We start from the raw sequence: 27,849 nt of genomic DNA, 5'->3' as shown, positions 1-27,849 counted from the left end.
CCCCTCCCTCCCCCACTTCCCAGAGCTGAGTACAGGGTTACAAATATAATAATCATAATCTAACTAACATTAACCAACTATACAAATAACCAAGTTCATAATGCGCTTTAACTCCCCTTTAACATAAATACAAGCAAAATAAAAGTAAACATAATAGTAAAAATATAAACAAATTAATATCCAAGTTATTAAACAATACAATATAAAAATAATAATACCATGTAATTAAAACTAATAAAAATTCCACTATAATAAACTATTAATAATAATAACAATCTAAAATTTACTCATAAGCTAAATGAAACTTTTTAGTCCCAAGTGCCTGATATTTTTGATGCTTAGCCCTCACTGTCACTATCCTATCAAATGATGTATCCTTCTTAATTTGTCTGACTAATCTAGCCAATTCCTTTCTTTCACATCTACAGACATTACAAATTGATAGTATGTGATGATTCTTTCATATAATGAGAGGTCTTTGACTGAAAAAAATTCCATGCTTCCTGCATTCCTACTGATTGATTCAGGTCTCAGTTCTACACTTTAGATGTGAGTCTGGTCACAATGGATAATTTTTTTCAAAGTTTTGCTTCCTGAAAAACTTTTGGTTATTATGACAGACCCCTTCAACATAGTCACATCTTGAGAAATATGAAACTAACTTTTAATGACTATAATATATTTAATCACATTTCTGACACACTGTATGAATTCAATAATGATAAAATTATTTTGCTGCTGATTTTCATTTGTAAGTGTCTGATGCATCTCACTGTAGTGTCCAACATTATTCAGCCAACACTGATGGATTCCAGTTGCCATACCAATTTTCCTTTGTGGCAATGTCCAGGTGAAACCTTACACCATGTTTGTCTCTCTGATTGTGCCTAGATTTCTGAGGGAGACGTCCAAGTATGAATGTAGAAAATGCATCTTCAATGACATGTTGCTTCATGGTCTTGTAAGCTGTAAGATGTTTGTCAACCAGATGAATGTAGTTTGATGCTCTGCAGTTCCCAAATTCTCAGTAACATCTCTTCAAAGAGCTTGGCAATGATATATCTATTATGTGCACCAACAAAAATGCCTTCCTTAATCCTGACATCAATTATTCTTGGAAACATCTGTCTCAAATAACAAAAACATTCATCTTCCTTGTTCATTGCTCTGACAAAACATTTCATCAGTCTGAGGTTTATGTGAAATGGAGGCAAAAATTTGTTAGCTCAACAAGTGGTTCAAGTGCCATGCTTTTCTGGCCTGGAACCAAATTCTTTCAGAGTGGCTAGTTCTTTTTAAGGTAATGCAACTCTCTTGCATGGCTTTCCCATCTGCATATGTAACAACAGAATAATAATAATAATAATAATAATAATAATAATAATAATAATAATAATAATAATAATAATAATAATAATAATAATAATAATAATAATAATAATAATAATAAAGGTTGGAAGGTACCTTGGAGGTCATCTAGTCCAACCCCTTGCTCAGGCAGGAAACCCTATACTATTTCAGACAAATGGCTGCCCAGTCTCTTCTTAAAAACTTCCAGTGTTGGAGCATTCACCACTTCTGGAGGTAGATTGTTCCTCTGGTTAATTGTTCTGTCAGGAAGTTTCTCCTAGCTCTAGGTTGCTTCTCTCCTTGACTAGTTTCCACCCGCTGCTTCTTGTCCTGCCTTTAGGTGCTCTAGAGAATAGCCTGACTCCCTCTTCTTTGTGGCAGCCCCTGAGATATTGGGACACTGCTATCATGTCCCCCTCGTCCTTCTCTTCATTAAACTAGACATACCCAATTCCAGCAACTGTTCCTCATATGTTTTGGCCTCCAGACCTCTAATCATCTTTGTTGCTCTTCTCTGTACTCTTTCCAGAGTCTCAACATCTTTTTTACATCATGGTGACCAAAACTGGATGCAGTATTCCAAGTGTGGCCTTATCAAAGTATTGTAAAGTGATATTAATACTTCATGTGATTTTGATTCTATCTCTCTGTTAATGCACCCTAACACCGTGTTGGCTTTTTTGGCAGCTGCAGCACACTGCTGGCTCATATCTAAAGGATTGTCTACTAGGACTCCGAGATCCCTCTCACAGTTGCTACTATTGAGCAGGGTACCACCTATACCACAGGTCTGCAACCCGCGGCTCCGGAGCCATCTCCTGCGGCTCCTAGTCCTCTGCCATGTGCAGTCCAAAAAAAAAGTGGGACTAAAAAAGTTCAACCAATCAATTCAAATATGCAGGGTAGGTGCATATCTCGCCTTGGCTCCACTCTTCAGTCAAACCCTGTTCTGTGCATTCGTGCATGTACACGCATGCGCACACATTTTTTGCGGCTCCCAGTTTTTCCTTTTGTGAGGGAACCGGTTCCGAGTGGCTCTTTCACTGTTTCAGGTTGCTGACCCCTGACCTATACTATACCTGTACATTTGGTTTTTCTTGCCTAAATGTAGAACTTTACTTTTTTCACTGTTGAATTTCATTTTGTTTATTTATTTATTATTGGGACTTATATGCCGCCCTATCTCCCGAAGGACTCAGGGCGGCTAACAACAATAAAATACAATGCTATTAAATGATATGATATTGTTAGATAGCATCCAGTGTTCCAGTTTGTTCAGATCCTCCTGTATCTTAAGCCTGTCTTCTGGAGCGTTGGCTATTCCTGCCAGCTTGGTATCGTGTGCAAATTTGATGAATTCCCCATTTATCCCCTCATCCAAATCATTGATGAAGATGTTGAAGAGCACTGGGCCTACAACAGAGCCCTGAGGCACCCCACTACACATTTCCCTCCATATAGATGCAGTTTCATTGAGGACCGTACGGCCGGTCAGCCAGCTACGAATCCATCTGGTGGTGATGCTGTCTAACCCACATTTTTCTATCTTATCAAGTAGTAGTTTGTGTCTACTTTATCAAATGCCTTACTGAAGTCCAAGTAAATTATATCCACAGCATTCCTCTGGTCCACTAATTTTGTCACTTGGTCAATGAATGCAATAAGATTTGTCTGTTTTTGACAAACCCATGTTGGCTTTTAGTAATGACTTTGGTTGCAGTACATCCAACATACTGAAAGGTGTACATTGCCAGTGTAAAAAGAGAAGATTTCTATAAAGTGGTACACAATACATTAAATTACAGATTATTTTCATGATTAGCAGCTAAAAATCTGTAAGATATATCAATGGTGTTCAGGATGCAAAATCTTTGTTGTCCAGTATTATTTTCTGATATTTTCACATCTCACAGGCAGTTCCCCTTCTCTTTTCTGTGTGCTTGGTCAGAAGGAACCAAAGTAATTTTTCATAATTTCATATTATTTTCTTTTGGTCCCCACTGCTTTCCAAAGATCTCTCTTCTTGCTTGATCATTTGCAATGTCAGCACACTATAGTCACTTTCATCCTCATCCTCCTGAATATCCTTAACTAGGTACAAAAAGAAAGAAAAAGTCATGAAAAATTCAAAGTTGTCAATTTTAATTCAATACACAAATTATTTAATAGGGCAATTCAATATCACATTCCATCTCACTATATAAATTGATGGAATTCCCTTTGAATTATTCATTCACATCCAATGAATCTGTCATTTCCAAATTGTTGCGAGAACAGAGAAGTGTAGTATTCACTGAGAAACTGTGTGTGTGTTTTAAGGCAGACATGTCAAACACAAGGCCCGGGGGCCGGATCCGGCCCGCAAAGTGGTTTCATGTGGCCCGCGAAGCCATCCTGGAAACAGTGAGGGAACGGCCCCCACTGCCTTGGCCCTGGCCCAGAGACCCTCCTTCTGCCAGAGACCCTCAGTTCTGTCCCACTCCTGCCCAGACCCCCATAGGCACCCTTGATGCAAACGATGTAGACCTGGCCACGCCCACCCAGTAGGCCATACACACTCTAGCCACGCCCACCCAGTAGGCCACGCCCCACCCGGCCCCTTGAGGGCAACCGCAATGCTGATGCGGCCCTCAATGAAATTGAGTTTGACACCTCTGTTTTAAGGAATGAAAAAGGAAGGAAAAAACAACTGTTAAGAAGACTAGGGAAAAGAATAAAAGTTTAAACTATGAAAAGCTACTGTGAATCAGTTGTACCTTTATCTACATATCATCTACAGTGGAACTAACACCAATAAACCTTGAAAAAAATGCATCAGAGAAATACAGCTCCTTCTGCTGCTTGGGGAAGCTGTGACTATTAAATGTCTGCTTCAAAAACCATGATCAAATGGGAAGAACAAACAATTGGGAGCAAGAAGCTCACTTATAAAGAAACAATAAAGACAAAATCTTCATAACGTAACAGCCCAGCAAGAGAGATGCCTAAAATCGCCAGATTCTTGGAAATAACCACCAACTGGAATCTGGAACAAACATAAATTTAACACACAAAAAAAATCTCTTATTACATGCAATAGTATCTGCCAAAAGAAAGTACCTTGAAAAATTCATAGTAAATAATTAAAATAGTACATGCTTATTATTTTTATTTTCATCAGTAAATTCATGTCTCTAGGATTGCCAATTGTGAGGGTCAAACTCAAGAAAACCTTCCTTAATTTCAGTATAAAATAGTACATACATAAATAGGAAATGCATAAATTTAACCAACTAAATCTAGAATTAACATAGATTCTCACCTAAATGTAGCTCTGTATGGGATATTGGGTCATTGTTCCTCCTGGAGCTCTTTCCACATTCCTGAAATTTATATGGCTTGGGCCCTGTGTGGATCCTTTTATGGAAAGATTACTGCGTTGGCTGAAGCCCTTTCCACACTCCATGCATTTATACTGCTTCTCCCCTGTGTGGATCCTTTTATGGGAAATAAGACTACTCTGTTGGCTAAAGCCCTTTCCACACTCCATGCATGTAAATGGTTTCTCCCCAGCGTGGATTCTTTTGTGGGAAGTAAGCTGAATGTTATGAGTAAAGGTTTTTCCACACTCCATGCATTTATATGGTCTCTCCCCTGTGTGGATCCTTTTATGGGAAATAAGACTACTCTGTTGGCTAAAGCCCTTTCCACACTCCATGCATGTAAATGGTTTCTCCCCGGCGTGGATTCTTTTGTGGGAAGTAAGCTGAATGTTATGAGTAAAGGTTTTTCCACACTCCATGCATTTATATGGTCTCTCCCCTGTGTGGATCCTTTTATGGGAAATAAGATGACTGCTATAAATAAACGTCTTTCCACACTCCATTTATACGGCTTCTCTCCTGTGTGGATCCTTTTATGGGAAGTAAGATTACTGTGTTGGCTGAAGCCCTTTCCACACTGTGCATTTATACTGCTTCTCTCCTATGTGGATCCTTTTATGAACAGTAAGAGACCAGTTTTCACAGAAGCCTTTTCCACACTCCAAGCATTTAAATGGCTTCTCCCCTGTGTGGATCCTTTTATGAACAGTAAGACTACTGGGTTGACTGAAGCTCTTTCCACATTCAATGCATTTATATGGTCTCTCCCCTGTGTGGATCGTTTTATGGCAAGTAAGTTGAATGCTATGAGTAAAGGTCTTTCCACACTCCATACATTTATAAGGCTTCTCCCCTGTGTGGATTCTTTTATGGGAACTAAGGTTACTCTGCTGGCTGAAGCCTTTTCCACACACCATGCATTTAAATGGCTTCTCTCCCATGTGGATCCTTTTATGAGATGTCAGGGACCCATTATCTCGAGAAAGACCAAAAGTCCCATTGTAATTTTTTCCATCATCTCTGCATATATCATCTTCTCCTTTTGTTTGGGTTGGATACTGCTTATTTATATTGAATGCATTTTTGAATAGTCCTACACCTTTCCCAATGTACTTTTTCTTGTGTTTGCCTTGTTGGCTATGAACGTCTTGAATCTGTCCATCAATGGAAGATGAGCTTCCCTTATTCCAGTTATATGACTGGTTTCTCTCACAGTTTTCTAGTTCCATTTGAACTGCATGTTTCTCCATTCCTTTTCCATGTCTGATAAATTGGAATGGTTCGACTGAATCTTTATTCTTCTATCCATAAGTACCTTCAAAGGAAAAGAGAAATGAAAGTGGTAATAAGGTTAGGGGAAAATATGAAACTGTCAGAATTCATATGAATTCCCTTCTGAAATGTTGCTAGGTTCTATTATCTTGCAGTTTTATGTACTACAATAGCACAGAATACAAACAATCATGAGTTTTTATGTTGAAAGCATCTTTTTAAATTAGAATTATCATTATACATTCAAATTTAATAGCTGGAATAGTGAGGATGTACAATGAGCCAGAATATACAATTATAGTTGATTGATTGCAGAGTGCTAACTCTTGTGTGAGGCAATCTGCTGTGATTGGTTGCTGTGGGTGAGGAGGGGGAGTTTCCTTTTTTCCTGCCATTTTCTTCTGTGTGCCGTGTGCTGTGTTTTACCTCAGGATGCTTCTGTTTGCCTATCTTGTCTGCTATAAATACAGATGTAAAATATATTTATTTATATAAAACCATAAGTTTGTGTCAGCATTCCTAACTTCATTTGGACACCTGCTGCACATTTCCCTGACAGATTATGGGACCAGAAGTTCCCTGAAGCGACAGTAGTAAATTTAACTGAGGTAAAAGTTTCTTCATGAGCCTGAGGTAGGTTGAGGACGATTCACCTGTTAAGACACTATATTGCTATCTGATATGGAGATGGGAGGCGGATTTCCTTTGGCTAGTCTTAATGAGAGAAATTAGCTCTCATGGAGCCTAAAAATGGAAAGGAAGGCTTTGTGGACAGTTGTAAGCAGTCCTCCAACAATCTCAATGAGGAACAGCAAAAGCAAAATAAAAAAACACTAGTCAGATTAATTTTGTGCTTGGAAGATAGTCAGGTAATATATGTGCATGGACTAACATCTGCTAGAGAATGCTGGTTTGCTTTATGCAGATTTTATGTAAGAAAGACAGCAAGGAGCAAAGTAACTCTCACCAGAAAACTTTACAGAATAAAGCTAAAGTCTGTCAGATTACTGCTAGTTCATGAGGAAAACCTTCTTTGAATTAGAAGAGCAAGGAATGGTGTTTCAGAAGTACACAACTGTATGTTGTGCTAACTTCCCTTGATGATACTTGGGATGTGTTAATAGTAAGCCTTGACTCCATGAAGGAGAGTAATTTAAATATGTAACTGGGACACTTTTGGAAGAAGAATAGAGAGAAACACTGCATGCGAGAGAAATGACAGTAATTTACAGTTCAGTCAGAAAGGAGATGCATTCCAGAGAGATAATGAGCCTTGTTGGAGCAGTGGGCTAATGCCTCCTTAAGTAACACCTGCTGCCTGCAATTAGTGCAGGTTCGCATCCCACCAGGCTCAAGGTTGACTCAGCCTTCCATCCTTTCGAGGTAGGTAAAATGAGGACCCAGATTGTTGGGGGCAATTAAGCTGACTTTGTAATAATGCTGCTTGGGGTGTGTGTGAAAGCCCTAATAAGCAGGCATATACATAGAATGAAGGCTACTGCTAAGCTTGTAAGCCGCCCTGAGTCTTCGGAGAAGGGCGGGATATAAGTGGAATTTAAATAAATAAATAAATAAAATAAAATAAATAATAAGGTGGGAGAGGAAGTCTATGTAGTAAAATGCTGCTTTGTATGTGGATCCATTCAAAATATCCAGAAAAATTGCCAAGTAAGAAGATTAACACATAGGAGAGAGACAGCACAAAAAAGGAAGGAGGAGGACACAGATTTCTGTGGTGAAAGCAACCAACAGACACTAACGACACTTGGTTGTTGGACAGTGGGGCAAATAAGCATATTATAAATAACCCAGATTTTTTTCCAGTCTGGGACCAGCTGACCAGAAATATTATGTAAGCCTGGAAATTGGTAATTATTCCTTTGTATAGGGGCAAGTAACGGTATATATACCATGTATTGGTGAGTCATTTAATAAGGTTTTAGGTGTAACAGAGTTTGAAACATTACAAAAAAGATGTTGAGACTTTGGAAGAATTGCACAGAAGAGCAATAAGATGATTAAGGGCCTGGAGACCAAAAACATATGAATGGTTGCAGGAATTGGGTATGGCTAATCTAGAAAAAAGAAGTTTGCAAGTTGCTACCAGACAGCGCTGCTCCTAGCCTTCACTTGGAAACAAAGGTCAGCTTAATATTTCTTCTTAAAACTGCTAGGTGGTAAGCCGGTCTGGAATTTTTAAAGATCTGCTTGTCAGAAATCAAAATTCCAACCTGAGCTGTGAACTTTGCAGTTTTAACGAAGGTTAGTTAGCAGTTTTGTTTCTCCTTGAGTTGATGTAGGAGGGGGGCTGAGTAGCTTTTACAGAAGCAGCTTGGCTCAGGCTTTATTTGCAGATTGGCCACCAGAGGTCGCTGCCTGTGTGGCATAAATCCAAGCTTGCTGTTTGCTTTCTGCATTCCAAAAGGAGGGGGTCTCTTTCACTCAGCAATAAACCAGTCGCTTGGTTACCATGACAATTTATTACTTTATTGACGACTAGGAGACTGGGGCCCTCTTCTAGGCTGAGCTGTTCTTAGTAATGTATTTCATGCTGGCTCGTTGAGACAAGAAAACAGGATTCTTGAAAGCAGTTAGCTATTATACAGTTCCCCTTCTTTCTGAGCAGTTTTTTTTTGGGGGGGGGACAAGCAGAGGACACACAGAAATGAATCTTTTTTCACTTTGAAATGCTGTGTTATGCAGCCAGCTCTCTTCACTAAGGCAGCCAGAAGCTCACTATTGCAGGGATTTCTTTCAAATGCAAATTGAGCTTGCAACAGACAGGGAGGTGGAAAGGGCTGGCAGCATTTTAAATGCGATCTGGAATCATTCTTCCTCTCTCTGTCTGCATTCCAAGGGGAGCGGGGAATTGCTGCATAAGGTGTCGGCTATCCCTCACTAATTGCCAATTGTCATGACAATTAATTGCTTTTCGCCATGGCAACAGATTGGTTTCTTCCACAGGTCGGCAACCTGCAGTTCCGGAGCCTCATGCAGCTCTTTGAGCCGTCCCACGCGGCTCCCAGGCCTCCTCCCTCTGCCATGTTTACTTTAAAAAAATCAATTTAAACTTCTCACAAAAAAACTTGAAAAGTTTAAATTGATTGGTTGGTTTGTGGGACCGCCCACAAACCGTTTGTGGGACTACCCACAAACCTCTGTTTTTTTAACTGTACTTGGCAGAGTGGAGGAAGAGAGGAAGAAGTAAAAAGGTGAGCAGGGTGGGGTGGCGGAGGCTTGCAGATCTGCTGCCTTCGCCACCCCTTCGTTTGCGGTGGGGGAGGTTAGGGTTAAGGTTGCCCCCTTCTTCTCGCTGAGGTTAGCAGCCCCGGCAGGGAGAAGGAAGGGGCGATTTCCCCCCCTTCTCCTCGCCGCGGCGGCTAGCAGCCTCGGCAGGGAGAAGGAAAGGGCGATTTCTTCCCCCTTTCTCCTCGCCGCGGCTAGCAGCCTTGGCAGGGAGAAGGAAAGGGCGATTTCTTCCCCCTTTCTCCTCGCCGCGGCTAGCAGCCTTGGCAGGGAGAAGGAAAGGGCGATTTCCCCCCCTTCTCCTCGCCGCGGCGGCTAGCAGCCTCGGCAGGGAGAAGGAAAGGGTGATTTCCCCCCGTTCCTTCTCTTCGCCGGGGCTTCTAGGAAGAAGAAGTCGCATTTTCCCCCCTTCCTTCTCCCTGCCAAGGCTAGCAGCCCCGGCAGGGAAAAGGGGCGATATGCCTTCCCCTTCCTATGAGGGGAGGCGGCAGGAGCTCGCCGGGGCTGCTGCTGCCACATCTCGCCTCTCCCTTTGCTGTTTGGACCAGCGTGGGACTGCTTGGACCCGCGCGCTAAAATCCCCGCCATGGCTGCCTCCGCTCTGCTCTGGGCAGGGAGCGCCTAGTCAGGCCCTCCTCAGTCTGCGGAGGAGCAAGCAAGGCGCTGCGGGAATCTCCGCCGGTGCTAGTCCTGGGGTGGTTGGGATGGAGCGCCGTCGCTCTGCTCAGGCGCTTTTGGCGGGACGGGGAAGAAGTGGCACGCGCAGATTGAAGTTCTCTCTCTCTCTCTTTCTCTCTTTGGCAGCGGCGGGGAAGAGAGAGAGAAGGATAAGGGAGGGGGCGAGGCGTTAAAACCCCCGCTCCAGTGGCCGCCTCCAGACTAGCGAGGATGTTGCCTGAGGTAATGGGGGGCGAGGGAGGCGGAGGCGAGCTGGGCAGAGCGGAGCCGAACTGAGCAAAAAGAGGATGGCAGGCAGCCCCACCAGAGCCGGCTGACGGGAAGAGAGAGAGAGCGCACGCGCACTCTCCAAACCGCCGCTGTCCCATTTGCACAGCTGCCACGTTCTTTCATGTTTGATGAGCGTGGCAGACCTCCGAACGGGACGGCAGCGGTTTGGAGAGTGCACACGCACCTCTCCAAACAGCTACCGTCCTCTTTGCACAGCTGCTGCGTTCGTCCGTGTTTCTTTCAGTTTCTTTCAAACACGGAGGAATGCAGCAGCTCTGCAAATGGGGCAGCGGCGGTTTGGAGAGCTGCTGCATTCATCAAACGCAGAGGTTTGGAGGTCCCGGGAGAGGGGCAGGGCATTCGGGTGGCTCCGGCGGCGCCCGGGCTGAAGGCGCCGCAGCAACCCAGTGCCCGTCGCCTGCGAGTCCGTCCCTCCCCCCCCCCCCCGTGTAAGCTGACGGCACTGGGCAGCGACAGGTGCGTGCGGCTCAGGATGCAGTGCGGGTGTAGGGGTGGTGTATGTTTTTGCTTGTTCTGCGCATGCGCGTGCGTGCCCACATGCATGCCCACATGCGCGCGCACATTTTGCGGCTCCCACTTTTTTGTGTGTATGACGGAACCGGTTCTGAGTGGCTCCTTTGCTGTTTTCGGTTGCTGACCCCTGGTTTATTGACCGGATTGTGAGGCCAGCAAAAGGTGAATGCTTACTTTGCTGGACTTTTCTGAGTGGTCTTTTAAAACAAAAGGGAGCAGCATTCTTTGAAATGCTGAGTTTTGGCAAGCCACATAGAAGAATATCTCCTTTTAAATTAGCTACTTGCAAACAAGCAGGCTGATATTTTATTTATTTTTTATTTTAATTCCATTTATATGCAGATACACACATCTGTTCTTTAGAAGCACATTGCTGGCATTTTTGTATGCCGGTGCTTTAACACAGTTCTTAACTCCTAAGCTATCTACAATCTGGTCCAGCACAGCAATATTAATAAAGGTTTTGTCTTGAAGGGATGCATCACAGAAATGCAACTCCTTTTCATGAGAAAGCAGCACCTGTTAAATGTATTCACATCCTTCCAGGTAAACTAAAACTAAACTAAACTTGGAATTAACACAGATTCTCACCAAAATGTATCTGTGTTTTGGAAATTAGGTTGTTCCTCGTCCTAAAGTTCCTTCCACAATCCAAGCACTTATATGCTTTCTCCCCTAGGGGGATCATTTTATGGGAAGTAAGATTAATATGTAGTCTCAAGCCCTTTCCACATTCCATGCATTTCTATGGTTTCCGGCCTGTGAGGATCTTTTTATGGGAAGTCAGATTAATGTGTAAGTCGATGACTATCTATAACATGTACATCAGCTAATTTCCTGAGGGAAAGGGAAAATACAAATCTAGTAAATGAATGTTCTTCTCTGAGTTGGAAGTTCAGTCGTGGTTTCCGTTCCCCCAGAATAAATAGTCAACTTCCTTCTATTCTTCCCTGTGAGGGAGAACATAATTTCAAAAGTCATAATTAATAAAATGGGAGGAGGTATGCTTTAGAAGGGACGCGGTGGCTCAGTGGGTTAGGATGCTGAGCTTGTCGATCAGAAGGTTGGCAGTTTGGCGGGTCGAATCCTGAGTGCCGCATAACAGACTGAGCGCCTGTTACTCATCCCAGCTTCTGCCAACCTATCAGTTCAAAAGCATGTAAAAATGCAAGTAGAAAAATAGGGACCACTACGGTGGGAAGGTAACAGCGTTCCGTGCTCCTTTGGCGTCTAGTCATGCCAGCCACATGACCACGGAGACGTCCTCAGACAAATGCTGGCTCTTCGGCTTTGAAACAGAGATGAGCACCGGCCCCTAGAGTTGGAAACAACTAGCATGCATGTGCGGGGGAACCTTTACCTTTTTATGCTTTAGAAGAGAAAACAGAGAACATGAGAAAGTTAGGATCTATCAGAGGAGTGGAGGAACCTTATATTACTTCCTGAGATGGCAGGATCTAGATCTTCTTGAGAGATCTTCCTGAAAAACAGATCTTGAGTAAAAGTTGATGGATACCTCTTTCCCTCAGGATCCCTGATCTCCACTGCAAAAAACTTGAAATAGTATGCAGGAGAAAAGAATTAATGGTAATCACACAGCCTTCAACTAGGGCCACTGCCTGGGAGCTGGTCTCTTGTCCAGCCTCTTCTGCCCAATTTTTACCCACATCTCTCCACAGATGCCAGACTGAGCATCGGAAGGGCCTTTTCCAGTTTCCCCATTTGCTGAAGGATGACATGCCATTCTTTTTGTTTGTCCTGTGACACAATTCCAAATGGGTCCAAGGATACCTGTGTACTTCTAAATGCTTTTTCATTCATAGCAATGTTAATCTAGCCATGGGAATACTACAACAAGCCATTAAGCCCTCTTTGACAAAGAGATAACTTTGTCTCTACAAGAAAATCAACAAATGACCTCCATTTTGTGATTCTCTTATAGAAAAGAGAAGAAATTCAAAGAAGTAGTGTGTCAAGTTTCTGATAGATGAGACCAAACAAATCAGAACTCCGAGGCTTGAGGTTTCCTCAAAGTACATGTTTATTGGCTACATAGTATCGGCATGGTCAAAAGTGAAATCAAGTCTGAAATTCCCTCCAAAGAGATACATTATAATACTAATACTAATACTAATAAGTTGGAAGGGACCTTGGAGGTCATTTAGTCCAACCCCCTGCTCAGGCAGGAAACCGTATACAAGGTTAAGTTTCCCACCCCAGTGCTATGCAATAAATTACGTTCCCAATAGAATAGTTTGGTGCACTTTCTAACCACATGCCCACATACCCACCCAACCAACAGAAATGACCTTGGTTCCAATGGACAGTAAAATGTTTAGACTAATAGAAATCCTCTGCAACCCCCCCCCCCATCCTGCAGCAACCTAGAATGAGGAAAATGGCTGCAGCCAGGTTCGTTGTAGAGTTGACATAGTGCAGACATGTCAAACTTGCGATGTCATGTGACATCGCGCAATGTATTGGGACTGTTTTGCCATTGCTGGCAATGGGGGGGCACAGCTTCTGCATGATGCGTCCGGCCCGTGGGCCGGCAGTTTGACACCCCTGAATAGTGGATTGGACCATTCAACACTCATTCACATGGATTTTTTGTATTTTTCTGAGATGGTATATTGATGACTTCCACCAAGAATATTCAGTGTATTTGGCATTTTGTATCATGTCAATTTCTCTCTATTCACAAGGAGAGACTTGTTTTTTTAAAATATAGATCTACATTTACCTATAAGCAGGGTTCACGCAACATACAAAACCCAGAAAAGGTTAACAAAGAATGAGTAGAATAGAACAGAACAAAATAGAATAAGAGTTGGAAGAGACCCTGTAGATCATCTAGTCCAACCCAAGCAAGAGACCCTACACCATTTCTGACAGAAGGCAGTCAGTCTCTTCTTGAAAGCTTCCAGCGATAAAGCTCCCATAACATCTGAAGACAAACTGTTCCATTGGTTGTTCTATCAGAAAATTTCTCCATATTTTCTACTGTGGTAATGTCCTGGTGAAACTTTTCACCATGTTTGTCTCTCTGACTGCGCCTAGATTTCTGAGGGAGAAGTCCAAGTGTGAATGCAGAAAATGCATCTTCAGTGACATGTTGCACTTCATGGTCTTGTATGCTGTATGTCGTTTATCAACCAGATGAATGCAGTTTAGTGCTCTGCAGTTGCCAAGAAAATTCTCAGTGACATCTCTGAATGACTTCCAGGTGATTTTCTCTGGCCACACCAACAGACCTTTGAACAGCTTGTCATTGATGATATATCTATTCTGTGGACCAACAAAAATGCCTACCTTAATCTTGACATCAATTATTCTTGGAAACATCTGTCTCAAATAACAAAAACCTTCACCTTCCTTATACATTGCTTTGACAAAACATTTCATCAGTCTGACGTTTATGTGAAGTGGAGGCAAAAATTTGAACAAATATTTCAAGTGCCATGTTTTTCTGGCCTGGAACCAAATTCTTTCAGAGTGGCCATTTATTTTTAAGGTAATGCAACTCTCTTGCATGGCTTTCCCATCTGCATATGTAACAACAGTACTTGATATATCTGAGCTGCCATTCCAAGCAGCAGAGCCATTATTTTTATATCGCCACAGATGTTCTAGTTTTAATGTACTGGATGAACTTCAACAACAGTTCCATGTTTTCATGGTTGGCATTTGTGCAGTACATCCAACATACTGAAAGGTGTACATTGCCATTGCGTAAAAAGAGAAGATTCCTATAAAGCAGTACACAATACATTAAATTACAGACTATTTTCACGATTAGCAGCCAAAACTCTGTAAGATCCATCAAAGGTGTTCAGGATGCATAATCTAGTATTATTTTCTGATATTTTCATATCTCACAGGCAGTTCCCCTTCTCATTTCTGTGTGTTTGGTCAGAGGGAACTGAAGTAATTTTTCATAATTTCATATTACTTTCTTTTGGTCCCCACTGATTTCCAAAGATCTCTCTTCTTGCTTGATTGTTTGCAGTGTCAGCACACTACAGCCACTTTCATCCTCGTTCTCCTGAATATCCTTAACTAGGTACAAAAAGATAGAAAAAGTCATGAAAAATTCAAAGTGCAATTTCTCTTAGTTGTCATTTTTAATTCAATACCTAAATAATTTAATAGGGCAATTCAATATAATAATAATGATAATGATAATGATAATAATGATGTTTGAAGGGATCATGGAGGTCATCTAGTCACATTCAATCTCACTCTGTAAACTCTGATGGAATTTGAATTCCCTTTGAATTATAATATTCATTCAAATCCAATGAATTTGTATTTCCAAATTGTTGCAAGGACAGAAAAGCGTAGTATCCACTGAAAAACAGTATTTATTTCTGCATCAGAGAAATACAGCTCTTTCTGCTGCTTGGGGAAGCTGTGCCTATTAAATGTCTGCTTGTTCGTATCCCTCCAAAAACCATCATCAAATGGGAAGAAGAACAATGAGCAGGAAGCTCATTTATAGACACAATAAAGACAAAATCTTCATAACATAACAGGCCAGCAATATAAATGCCTAAAATCGCAGATTTCTTGGAAATGACCAACAGGAATCTGGAACAAGCATATACTTAACACAAAAAAATCTCTTATTACGTGCAATAGTATATGCCACCTCCAAATGATAATAGCTTGAAAAATTCAGAGTTCATAATTAAAATAGTATACTGCTCAAAAACATAAAGGGAACACAATACATCCTACTATTAAATACAGTACATTGTGTTAAGTGTTCCCTTTATTTTTATGAGCAGTATACACACATAAATAGGAAATGCATAAATTTAACCAACTAAATTGAGAATTAACATAGATTCTCACCTAAATGTATCTCTATATGGGAAATTGGGTCATTGTTCCTCTTGCAGCTCTTTTCACATGCCCGGGTTTTATATGGCTTGGCCCCTGTGTGGATCCTTTTATGGGATGTAAGATTACTACGTTGGCTGAAGCCCTTTCCACACTCCACGCATTTAAATGGCTTCTCTCCAGTATGGGTCCTTTGATGGGAAGTAAGATGACTACTATAAGTAAAAGTCTTTCCACATTCCATGCATTTAAATGGCTTCTCCCCTATGTGGATCCAGTTATGGGATGTAAGATGACTGCTGTAAGTAAAGCCCTTTCCACATTCCATACATTTAAATGGCTTCTCCCCTGTGTGGATCCTTTTATGGGAAGTAAGACTACTGTGTTGGCTAAAGCCTTTTCCACACTCCATGCATTTATATGGCTTCTCCCCTGTATGGATCCTTTTATGGGAACTAAGTTGAATGCTATGAGTAAAAGTCTTTCCACAGTCCATACATTTATATGGCTTTTCCCCAGTGTGAATTCTTTTATGGGGAATAAGCTGACTGCTATGAGTAAATGTCTTTCCACATTCCATACATTTAAATGGTTTCTCCCCTGTGTGGATTCTTTTATGGGAAGTAAGATTACCATGTTGGCTGAAGCCCTTTCCACACTCCATGCATGTAAATGGTTTCTCCCCTGTGTGAATTCTTTTGTGGGAAGTAAGCTGAATGTTATGAGTAAAGGTCTTTCCACACTCCATGCATTTATATGGTCTCTCCCCTGTGTGGATCCTTTTGTGGGAAGTAAGATGACTGCTATAAATAAACGTCTTTCCACACTCCAAACATTTATACGGCTTCTCTCCTGTGTGGATCCTTTTATGAGAAGTAAGATTACTGTGTTGGCTGAAGCCCTTTCCACACACTGTACATTTATACGGCTTCTCTCCTGTGTGGATCCTTTTATGAACAGTAAGAGACCAGTTTTCACAGAAGCCTTTTCCACACTCCAAGCATTTAAATGGCTTCTCCCCTGTGTGGATCCTTTTATGAGAAGTAAGTTGAATGTTACGACTAAAGGTCTTTCCACATTCCATGCATTTATATGGTCTCTCCCCTGTGTGGATCTTTTTATGTGAAGTAAGATGACCACTGTAACTAAAGGTTTTTCCACACTCCACGCATTTATATGGCTTCTCCCCTGTGTGGATCCTTTTATGAACAGTAAGACTACTGGGTTGACTGAAGCTCTTTCCACATTCAATGCATTTATATGGTCTCTCCCCTGTGTGGATCGTTTTATGGCAAGTAAGTTGAACGCTCTGAGTAAAGGTCTTTCCACACTCCATACATTTATAAGGCTTCTCCCCTGTGTGGATTCTTTTATGGGAACTAAGGTTACTCTGCTGGCTGAAGCCTTTTCCACACACCATGCATTTAAATGGCTTCTCTCCCATGTGGATCCTTTTATGAGATGTCAGGGACCCATTATCTCGAGAAAGACTGAAAGTCCCATTGTAATTTTTTCCATCATCTCTGCATATATAATCTTCTCCTTTTGTTTGGGTTGGATAGTGCTTATTTATATTGAATGCATTTTTTAATAGTCCTACACCTTTCCCAATGTACTTTTTCTTGTGTTTGCCTTGTTGGGTATTAACGTCTTGAAGCTGTGCATCAATGGAAGATGAGCTTCCCTTATTCCAGTTATATGACTGGTTTCTCTCACAGTTTTCTAGTTCCATTTGAACTGCATGTTTCTCCATTCCTTTTCCATGTCTGATAAATTGGAATGGTTCGACTGAATCTTTATTCTTCTGTCCATAAGTACCTTCAAAGGAAAAGAGAAATGAAAGTGGTAATAAGGTTAGGGGAAAATATCTGTCAGAAATCATATGAATTCCCTTTTTCGTTTTCTTTTTTCCTGCCTTTTTCTTCTGTGTACCATGTGCTCTGTGACTTACCTCATGATGCTCCTGTTTGCCTATCTTTTCTGCTGTAAAAATAGATGTAAAATATATTTATTTATATAAACCCATAAGTTCTTGTCAGCGTCTCTAACTTCATTTGTACACTTGTTGCACAATTCCCTGACAGATTATGGGAGCAGAAGCGACCTGAAGTGACAGTAGTAAATTTCTCTTGAGGTAAAAGTTTTTTCTTCAGCTTGAGGGAGGTTGAGGACAATTCACCTGTAAAGGCAGCATGATGCTATCTGTTATAGAAATGGGAGGAGGATTTCCTTTGGCTGGTCTTAATAAGAGAAATTATCTCCTGGAGCCTAAAAATGGGAAGGAAGGATTTGTGGACAGTTGTAAGCAATCCTCCAGCAGATCTCAATGAGGAACAGCAAAAAGGAAATGAAAAAGCACTAGCCAAAATAATTTTGTGCTTGGAATATAGTCAGGTAATATATGTGCATGGACTAACATTTGCTAGAGAATGCTGGCTTGCCCTACACAGAATTTATGTAAGAGAGACAACAAGGAGCAAAGTAACTCTTACCAGAAAACTTTTATAGAACAATGCTAAAGTCTGGAGAAAGTCTGTCAGATCACCGTCAGTTCACGAGGAAAACCTTCTTTGAATTAGAAGAGCGAGGAATGGTATTTTCAGACGTACACAAAGTGTATGTTGTGCTAACTTCCCTTGATGATACTTGGGATGTGTTAGTAGTAAGCCTTGAGTCCATGAACAAGTGTAATTTAAATATGTAACTGGGACACTTTTGGAAGAAGAGAGAAACACTGGATGCGAGAGAAATGATAGTAATTTACAGTTCAGTCAGAAAGGAGATGCATTCTAGAGAGATAATAAGATGGGAGAGGAAGTCTATGTAGTAAAATGCTGCTTTGTATGTGGATCCATTCAAAATATCCAGAAAAATTGCCAAGTAAGAAGATTAAAAGATACACACAGGAGAGAGACAGCACAAAGAAGGAAGGACACAGATTTCTGTCATCAAGGCAGAAACACTAAAGACACTTGGTTGTTGGACAGTGGGTCAAATAAGCATACTATAAATAACCTAGATTTTTTTTCCAAGTCTGAGACCAGCTGACCAGGAATATTAAGTAAGCCTGGCAAATGGTAATCATTCTTTTGTACAGGGGCAAGGAAGAGTATATATACCATTAGTGAGTCATTTGATAAGGTTTTATGTGTAAGAGATTTAGATCAGAATTTGCTGAGTGTGTCGTACTTAGATAATGAAGGGTATCAAGTAATTTTTGCAAAGGGTACGTGCAAAACCATAAAGAATAACAGGGTGTGTGTACAAGGTTTGAAACATTACAAAAAAGGTGTTGAGACGTTGGAAAAAGTGCAAAGAGCAACTAAGTTATCAAGGGCCTGATTTACAGATGGACACAAAAATATTATCATTTCACATTGTGCAAATGTGCCCAGTCTAGCACAATACCAACAAAGAAGAAAAATAACAGCTTTCAAAAGAAACCAGCATGGCTGCATAAAGAACTCTCTGATAAACTGAAAGATAAAAAGGACAAGTATAAGAAGTGGAAAGAGGGGCACATAACTAAGGCAGAATATCAACAAACAGCCCGTGCCTGCAAAGATGAAGTGAGGGAAGCTAAGGCTCAAAATGAACTAAGGCTTGCGACCAAGGTCAAAAATAACAAAAAAGCTTCTTTCAACATATAAGAAACAAGAAAAAAGTTAAGGAAATGATTGGTCCATTAGTGGGGGAAAGTGGCAAGAAGGTGATAAGCAACAGGGAGAAAGCAGAACTATTTAACTCGTTTTTTGCATCTGTCTTTACACAAAGGGAAAAAACAGTCCAACCTACCAAAACCAGTGCCATAAAAAACAATAGAAATGCAAGTTAAGATAGGCAAGAAAATGGTAAGTGAGCACCTGTCCAGCCTAGACGAGTTCAAATCACCAGGACCAGATGGATTACACACCAAGGTTCTCAAGGAACTGGCAGACGTGATCTCAGAACCACTGAACTATATTTTTCAAAGATCCTGGAGCACTGGGGAACTACTAGAGGACTGGAAGAGAGCTGATGTAGTTCCCATCTTCAAAAAAGGGAAAAAAATAGATCCAGGAAACTACAGACCTATCAGCCTGACCTCAATACCTGGGAAGATTCTGGAAAAGATAATCAAACAACAAATCAGCGAACACCTTGATGCAAACAAAGTCATCACTAAAAGTCAACATGGGTTTGTCAAAAACAGATTGTTCCAAACAAACCTTATTGCATTCTTTGACCAAGTGACAAAACTAGTGGACCAGAGAAATGCTGTAGATATAATTTACTTGGACTTCAGTAAGGCATTTGATAAAGTAGATCACAACCTACTACTTGATAAGATAGAAAAATGTGGGTTAGATAGCATCACCACCAGATGGATTCGTAGCTGGCTGACAGGCCGTACTCAGCGTGTGGTCCTCAATGGAACTGCATCTACATGGAAGGGAGTGTGTAGTGGGGTGCCCCAGGGCTCTGTTCTGGGCCCAGTGCTCTTCAACATCTTCATCAACGATTTGGATGAGGGGATAGATGGGGAACTCATCAAATTTGCAGATGACACCAAGCTGGCAGGAATAGCCAATACTCCAGAAGATAGGCTTAAGATACAGGAGGATCTGGACAGACTCGAACACTGGGAACTATCTAACAAAATGAAATTCAATTGTGAAAAAGGTAAGGTTCTACATTTAGGCAGGAAAAATCAAATGCACAGGTATAGTATAGGTAGTACCTTGCCCGATAGTAGTAACTGTGAGAGAGATCTCGGAGTCCTAGTGGACAATCACTTAAATATGAGCCAGCAGTGTGGTGCAGCTGCCAAAAAAGCCAACACAGTGCTAGGCTGCATTAACAGAGGGATAGAATCAAGATCACATGAAGTACTAATACCACTTTACAATGCCTTGGTAAGGCCACACCTGGAATACTGCATCCAGTTTTGGTCACCACGATGTAAAAAAGACGTCGAGACTCTAGAAAGAGTACAGAGAAGAGCAACAAAGATGATTGGGGGACTGGAGGCTAAAACATATAGGGAACGGTTGCTGGAATTGGGTATGTGTAGTTTAATGAAGAGAAGGGTGAGGGGTGACATGATAGCAGCGTTCCAATATCTCAGGGGCTGCCACAAAGAAGAGGGAGTCAGGCTATTCTCCAAAGCACCCGAAGGCAGGAGAAGAAGCAATGGATGGAAAACTGATCAAGGAGAGAAGCAACCTAGAACTAAGGAGAAACTTCCTGACAGTTAGAACAACTAACCAGTGGAACAACCTGCCTCCAGAAGTGATGAATGCTCCAACACTGGAAGTTTTTAAGAAGAGACTGGACAGCCATTTGTCTGAAATGGTATAGGGTTTCCTCCCTTAGCAGGGGGTTGGACTAGATGACCTCCAAGGTCCCTTCCAACTTGTATTATTATTATTATTATTATTATTATTATTATTATTATTATTATTATTATTATTATTATTATTATTATTATTATTATTATTATTATTAGTTTCTGAACATGAGAATTGGGAAAAAGTACAGGCCAATACTGGAATTTTAGTGCCTGTCAGAGGTCTCCAATAAATGAACATTTACACAGGCACATTAAATAGAAATCTGAGAGTAGCTCAGGGTCTGAGTAGAGCTCAGATGAATGTTTGGAGAGTGAGATTCCAGTGAAATAGGGACATTTTATTCCAAGGATGTCTGAAAGAACAAACAAAAAGTGTTCCTTCAGAAAGATTCACAGTTGATGAGGTTAAAGTATGTAACATCTTTTATGAGCCCCCAAATTACTAGGAAGTATTAAATTTACCTCTGGCAGAACAATGGAAAGAGGCTATGGATGAATAAATGCTATCTATGCAAAAAATATAGTTTTCACTCCATTGAGGTTACCAGAGGGAGAAAGAGCTGCTGGGTGCAGATGGGTGTACAAAAAGAAACTTTTAGCAAATTATGAAGTACAATATAGACAGGGTTAGTTGCTCATAGATTCACACTAAAGAAAAATTTTCATTATGATTACAGTGAGGAGTGAAACCATAAGACTACCTTTGACCAAGGCAACATTGCAAGGTTATAATGTGCACCATTTTGCTATCAATACTGCTCACCTAAAGGCAGAATTGAAAGAATATATATATATATGGCACAAGCTCCTGGTTATGAGAGTGATCAACCATGCATTTGGGATTACATTTACAACCATCAATGAATTTGAACTGAAATGTCCAGTAGACAGTGATTGGGCTAATGATGTACAGGATAGAAAGTCAATGTCAGGATTTTTGTAATGTTTGCAAAAGCAGTAACTGGGTGGAAATCTAGAAAACAGACTTCAATTGCCATTTCCACAGCTGAAGCAGAATTCATACCATTGTCAAAGTTGTGTTCAGAGATAACATTCTATATGCAATTGTTAAAAGATCTGGATATTGAAGTGAAAGGAGCTATACCAGTATTTGAAGATAACATAACATGTATACAAATAGCAAAAGGCGAGAGTAAAAACCAGAAGCAAAGATGTTGACATAAAATACTGTAATGTCAGAGAAGTAGTGAAATAGATCTAATTTATTAATAGATCTAATTTATTATCCATCAGAAAACAATTTGACTGACCTCATTGGGTAAACAGAAATACAGATGAAACAACTTGGTTTAAATACTGTCCAGCTATAAATTAGAGGGGTGTTAAGATGTTTAATAGCTGGAACAATGGGATTGTACAATGAGCCAGAACACAGGGTTGTAGTTGATTGGTTGGAGAGAACTTTTATAAAATGATGAAGTGTTGGCATATTACCCCAGAAAACCTATTTAAAAAGTATCAAAACTGAATAAAGTTTTGATAATTCAAACTAATGTTGGAAATGTTTTCAACAAGAAGGGTCATTTTACTGTTTTAGGGACTTGTAAAAAAAAGCTAGAAAAATGTGTAATCAGATAGATATGTTGATACATACAATTTTAAAGACCAAAATCCAACTAAACAAGAATGCTTTCTGTTGGGAGTAAAAGATACACAGCTAGAAAAGAGTCATAGGAGGCTCTTTCTGTATCTGATAACCACAGGGAAACTATTATGTGCAAAAAGATGGAAGGACTCTAAAACAGGGGACCCCAACCCCCAGTCTGTGCACCGGCACCAGTCCAGAGCATACCAGAAAGCACCCTGTGCAAACAAGCAAAGCCCCATCCGCAGGATGCAGGCAGCACTCAAACCCACACCGCATCTGGTCCGCAAAAAAACTTCTCTCCACAGAACCGATCCCTTCATCTACAATGAAGAAATGGTTGACAAAGATGGCTAAATTGATGTGTTTCATTGTAGAAATGACAATGAATAAAATAGAAAAGAACAGAACAGAATAGAATAGAACAGAATAGAATAGAATAGAACAGAACAGGATTTATTCTTTCACAGAATACAGAATAACAGACTTGGAAAGGACCTTGGAGGTCTTCTAGTCCAAACCCTACTGCGATAGGAAGCCCTATACCATTTCAGACAAATAATTGTTCAATCTCTTCTTAAAACCTTCCAGTGTTGGAACATTCACAACTTTTGGAGGCAAGTTCTTCCACTGGTTAATGGTTCTGTCAGGAAATTTCTTCTTAGTTCTAGATTGCTTCTCTCTTTGATTAGTTTCCATCCATTGCTTCTTGTCCTACCCTCAGGTGCTTTGGAGAATAGCTTGACTCTCACTTCTTTGTGGCAGCCCCTGAGATATTGGAACACTGCTATGATGTCACCCCTCGTCCTTCTCTTCATTAAACTAGACATACCCAATTCCAGCAACCGTTCCTTATATGTTTTAGCTTCCAGTCCCCTAATCATCTTTGTTGCTCTTCTCTGTACTCTTTCTAGAGTCTCAACATCTTTTTTACATGATGGTGACCAAAACTGGATGCAGTATTCCAAGTATGGCCTTAGCAAGGCATTGTAAAGTGGTATTAACACTTCACGTGATCTTGATTCTATCCCTCTGTTAATGCAGCCTAGGGATAGAATATACATTTATTAGCGATTGGAAACCCCTTATGGACTTTTTGCTGAAAAAAATATGAACAGGTGATCTATGGGTTTGAAGATTAGATAGAAAGAAAACTATGATGTAGACTTTGAAAGAGAGGTTAAAATGCAATTTCTTTTGCCGTGAAAAAGATCAGAAGCTACTTGTGTTACTTTTTCTCCCCCTCCTTTATTTCTTTCTTCATATTTTTTTATTATTTACTTACTAATTTACTGTATCTTTTTTATTTCCTGTTCAAAACTTGTATGGTTGTTTTACTCTGGCAACATTTTTTAAAAAAAAATAACATCTGCCTACTCCAGGTCCATGGAAAAGACATGATAGGTGGATCGGAAACGTCAAATCCAATTTAAACATATGGATGAGTGTGCAAAGAACTACAATAAAAAGAAATAGCTGTGGCATCTAATTACAAAACTCTCCTGAACTCTCTGATGGGACAGTAGGAAACACTTACCAAGAGAGGTCACGTTCCTATAATTTTCCATCATGACTTCCCAATGGAGCTCTTTTTGGTCAGGATCCAGCTCAGACCATTCCTCCTCGGAGAAATACACAGCAACCTCCTCAAAGGAGACAAGGTTCTCCTGACGGGAAAAAAAAATCAGACCAGGCCCAGGAGGAACAGCAAGAACTGACCTATTGTTTACAAATTCCCAAAGCAAAAATATGCACTAAGGTAAATGGTTATTATGTTTCAGTGGATTAGGTGAGAAAATGGACAAATCAAAAACTTTTGACTGAAGAAATATTTCAGATGAGTTTTATCCACTTGATTGATACTGCAGGGCTTTCAGTGCCATTCCGTGAAAAGTAACCCCATTGGATAAGTTGATCATCCATCAACAAAAGACTCTCAGTGTCTGGAAGGACTCAACTGGCCGATGGGCTTTGGAAATCCCACCCACTATTGACTCCAATGCACCCTGTGTTTGCAGAAGGAGATGGGGGATGGATTTTTTGTAGCATGGTGTCCCAAGTAGGACCAATCCTACCAACACCTTCATGTAAGTGCTGGGAGAGAGCAGCAGAGATATATAGTGACATGCAACTCAGTTTCTACTCCATCTCATATTGCAAGGAAACTGCTAGTAGTCTGAGATATAGACTGAGTAAGAAATAAGAAAAGAGAGAACCTTTCCTGAAGTGGACATTTCTTAGTCTTTGCAAAGCTGAATTTGGTATTCAAAGCTAGGCACAAGAAATTACGCTGCAAGCTAAATGCCTTGATTGCATTCAGAACAATTTTTACTTAGGGATTATTCCATCTGGCCATCTTCATTAGATATTTATAGTCTACCTTGTTTTAAGCTGATCTGCTTTATTGGTTCATACCACAATCACTGGTTGCAAAGAAGGGTTTTTAAAAGTGCCAACAGCATGAGTAGTTAATTTTGACATCCTTGCATAATTCCAAATCAAAGAATTACAAACGAGTCCCTTGAGAATTTCATAAAGAAATTAATTACTGAAAACTAAAAAGAATAATCAGCACGAAGAGAGTTCCATACTGATCTTTAATAAAAATATTTCCTAATAATAATAATCTCTCTTGAATCTCAGGACCACAAAAATGACTCAGCCCAAAAGAGAGAGTAAAATGTAAGGAAACAATTCTGTGTATACCATCATGAAAGAAAGACAGAATAAAAATCCAATAAATTTCCTCTTCTTACCTGAGTTAGAGGTTCAATCATTGTTTCAGCTCCACCATAAGGAAGAGTCAACTTTCTTCTATTCTTACCTGTGAGAGAGACAGAATTTTAAACTGCATAATTAAAGAGGTAGGAGGAGGTGTTCTATAAAAGAGAAAACAAAGAGAAGATGAGAAAGGTAGGATCTTTTAGAGGAGTGGAAGGACCTTGGTATTACCTATTGAGATGTCCTGACTTGGAACTTCCTGACAGATCTTCCTGAAAAACAGTTCTTGAGGGAGATTTGATGGATGCCTCCTTCCCTCAGGATCTCTGATCTTCACTGCAAAGGTCTTCAAATAATAGGCAGGAGAAAATAATTAACAAACATCACACACCACGAACAGTCCGTCAGTGAGGCCGGGGAAAAACGAAAGAAACAGCTGTCCCATATCTTTCTTGGAGAATGTCGCAAATAATTAGTGAAACCTCTCCACTATTTAAAAATACGAATGCTACAGAACACTGGTAGGGAAGGATTAAGAATTCAAATATATTATCTATTTATTCAATTCAAATACTGCCTCTCTTTGAATCTCCCATGATGATGGTCTCTCTTACCTGCAACTCAACCTCCTCTTTCTTCTCCTCCGCCAGACTTAGGAGGAAGCCTTCCAACAGGGCCACTGCCTGGCAGGTAGTCTCTGCTCCACACTCCCGCACCCAGCTCTCCATCTGAAGGGGCAGAAGGGCCAGGAACTGCTCCAAAACAACCAGGTCCAGCATCTTCTCTTTTGTGTGCTTTTCTGGTCTCAACCATCGGCTACAAAAGTAGTAGAGTCGGCTGCAAAGCCCTCGGGGACCTTCATCCTCCTGATATTGGACACTCCTGAATTTCCAGGGCTGAATGTCTGAAAGGGTGGTTTTCTCCTTCTGGATCTTCTGCCCAGTTCTTGCCCAGATCTCCCTACGGCTCCCAGGCCGGATACCCAAAGTGCCCTTTCCCGTTCCCTCACTTGCTAAAGGTTCACTTGCCATGCTTTTTCTGACTTGTAGTGCAACTCCAAATGGGTCCAGGGAATCTTGTGGATCTCCTACCATCTTTTCATTGACAGGAACATTCCTCTGGCCAGTAATGACCGGAACAGGTTATTGTTGTCTTGTCCAAGAGACATTTTTGCCTCTACAAGAGGATGTTCAAATGGAATCCAATTTCTGTATCTGAGATGAATTAGAAAGTGGTGGACTTAGTCACTGAAGAACACTCATCCTGATGGAAGAAAATATTTTTCTAAGATAGTATAAGATTATAGTGGCAATGAGCAATTAGTGCCTGTGCATGAATATCTAATATTTATTTATCTCCCACTTTTATTACAGGTAGTTGACCTACAACCATTTGTAGACTGACCATTCAAAGTTACAACAGCATCAAAAAAGTGACATAAATGTTTTTCAAATTTATGATCATTGAAGCATTTGGACACTTGGCAACTGGCATGTATTTATGAGGGTTTCAGTGTGATCAAATAGGGTTTGCTTTATAAAAACCCACATGTGCATTTACCTACAACCAGGGCTCACACAACATGCCCAACTCTAATGAGTTAACCAGCCATGACAATGCAGTTCACATAAAGTGAAATGACCTGCTTTAGGATGTTCCATTTCCCTTTCTTCAGGGTTTGCTTTTTAACAGCAGAATCAGACAATTACGACGTGCAGGGCAACTTCAGACAACATCCTCTAAGCACAAAACATTTCTATGGGCAGCCAAATAAATAAAACAGAGTAACCAACTGCAGGGGCTGCAGAAACACAGGGCTTGATGATGTTCTGGTTCGCTCACCCTCCTAAGACAAATTGAGGATCCATCCCTATTTTAGTGTCATGCTGAGGATCCATCCCTATTTTAGTGTCATCCAGGACGTAAGGAGAATGCAGGCACAATATTCTGCAGTTCCTCCCTTGCAGCTATTTTCTTATATCCTGCTTGAGAGTTGCCATGGAAGCAATCTCCCCACCACCACCACCACCACTCAGGAACTTTACCGAGGATATGGGATGTGAAGCATTCCCCCAGGACCCTTCCTCCTCTCCGAGCATCTGGATTTAATCCTGGGGCAACACGGCTGGTCTGGAGCACGGCTTTCCCTCTACCAGCTGCGTGCCTGGAAACGAGCGGCAGGGTAACATGGGACCCGGGCTCTCCCTCTTCCGGGAGTTGGAAGAGCGAGCCTGCACGAGGATTTGGCATGTGTCCCTTCCTTCTCTAGCCCGAGAACTCTCTGTCTCCCTTTGCACGGCAAGAGACACCCTCCCCCGCCACTTGCCACGCCCACCTCTAGGTCTCTTCCGCTTAAGACTTTCCGGCAGCCTATTTAAGCCCCTGAGAAGCTCAAGGGGTTAAAAAGAAAGTGAATGTAACACCCTATAGTGGCAAGACTTATTGATGTCACTTCCTTCCCACACTCTATGGTGAACCACCTGTTATACGTCCTCCAAGTGGCCTAATGGTGAGGCGCATAGTGAGTGTGTGTGAGAGAGGGACCTCTGCTGGATTCTGTGTGCAAGACAGCTGCAAACGGGAGAAAGAGTGCATTTTTCCACCAGGAAGGAGGCTGTTGTTTCTCCTCTGAT

The 27,849-nt window shown here is 41.0% G+C and overlaps 1 protein-coding gene across 1 annotated transcript; it reads right to left on the bottom strand.

The window, feature by feature from the left end:
• Positions 1 to 12,735: 12,735 nt before the first annotated feature.
• Positions 12,736 to 27,495, bottom strand: LOC308663934 (zinc finger protein with KRAB and SCAN domains 5-like). The gene is made up of 9 exons (XM_081320752.1): positions 27,262 to 27,495; positions 25,831 to 26,479; positions 25,448 to 25,562; positions 25,252 to 25,319; positions 24,033 to 24,162; positions 17,174 to 17,375; positions 15,570 to 15,748; positions 14,665 to 14,771; positions 12,736 to 14,000 (listed from the first exon to the last, which is right to left on the bottom strand). The coding sequence occupies exons 2-9, from the start codon at positions 26,308 to 26,310 to the stop codon at positions 13,713 to 13,715; spliced, it is 1,569 nt and encodes a 522-aa protein (XP_081176878.1). The 5' UTR covers positions 26,311 to 26,479; positions 27,262 to 27,495; the 3' UTR covers positions 12,736 to 13,712.
• Between the last annotated feature and the right edge of the window lie 354 nt (positions 27,496 to 27,849).

Source organism: Vipera berus, assembly GCF_964194415.1.
Source record: "Vipera berus genome assembly, chromosome: 2".
Lineage (NCBI taxonomy): Eukaryota > Metazoa > Chordata > Lepidosauria > Squamata > Viperidae > Vipera > Vipera berus.
This window is presented reverse-complemented; position numbering and strand designations above follow the sequence as displayed.

Bases quoted from the DNA above. Each gene is read 5' to 3' on its own strand.
- LOC308663934 (XM_081320752.1), bottom strand. From the start codon at position 26,310: ATGGTAGGAGATCCACAAGATTCCCTGGACCCATTTGGAGTTGCACTA. The intron at 24,163-25,251 runs GTAAGAAGAGGA...TTTTCCCGTCAG, and splicing joins TGATTGAACCTCTAACTCAG to GAGAACCTTGTCTCCTTTGA. The intron at 14,772-15,569 runs GTGAGAATCTAT...TTTTGTACCTAG, and splicing joins CCATATAGAGATACATTTAG to TTAAGGATATTCAGGAGAAC.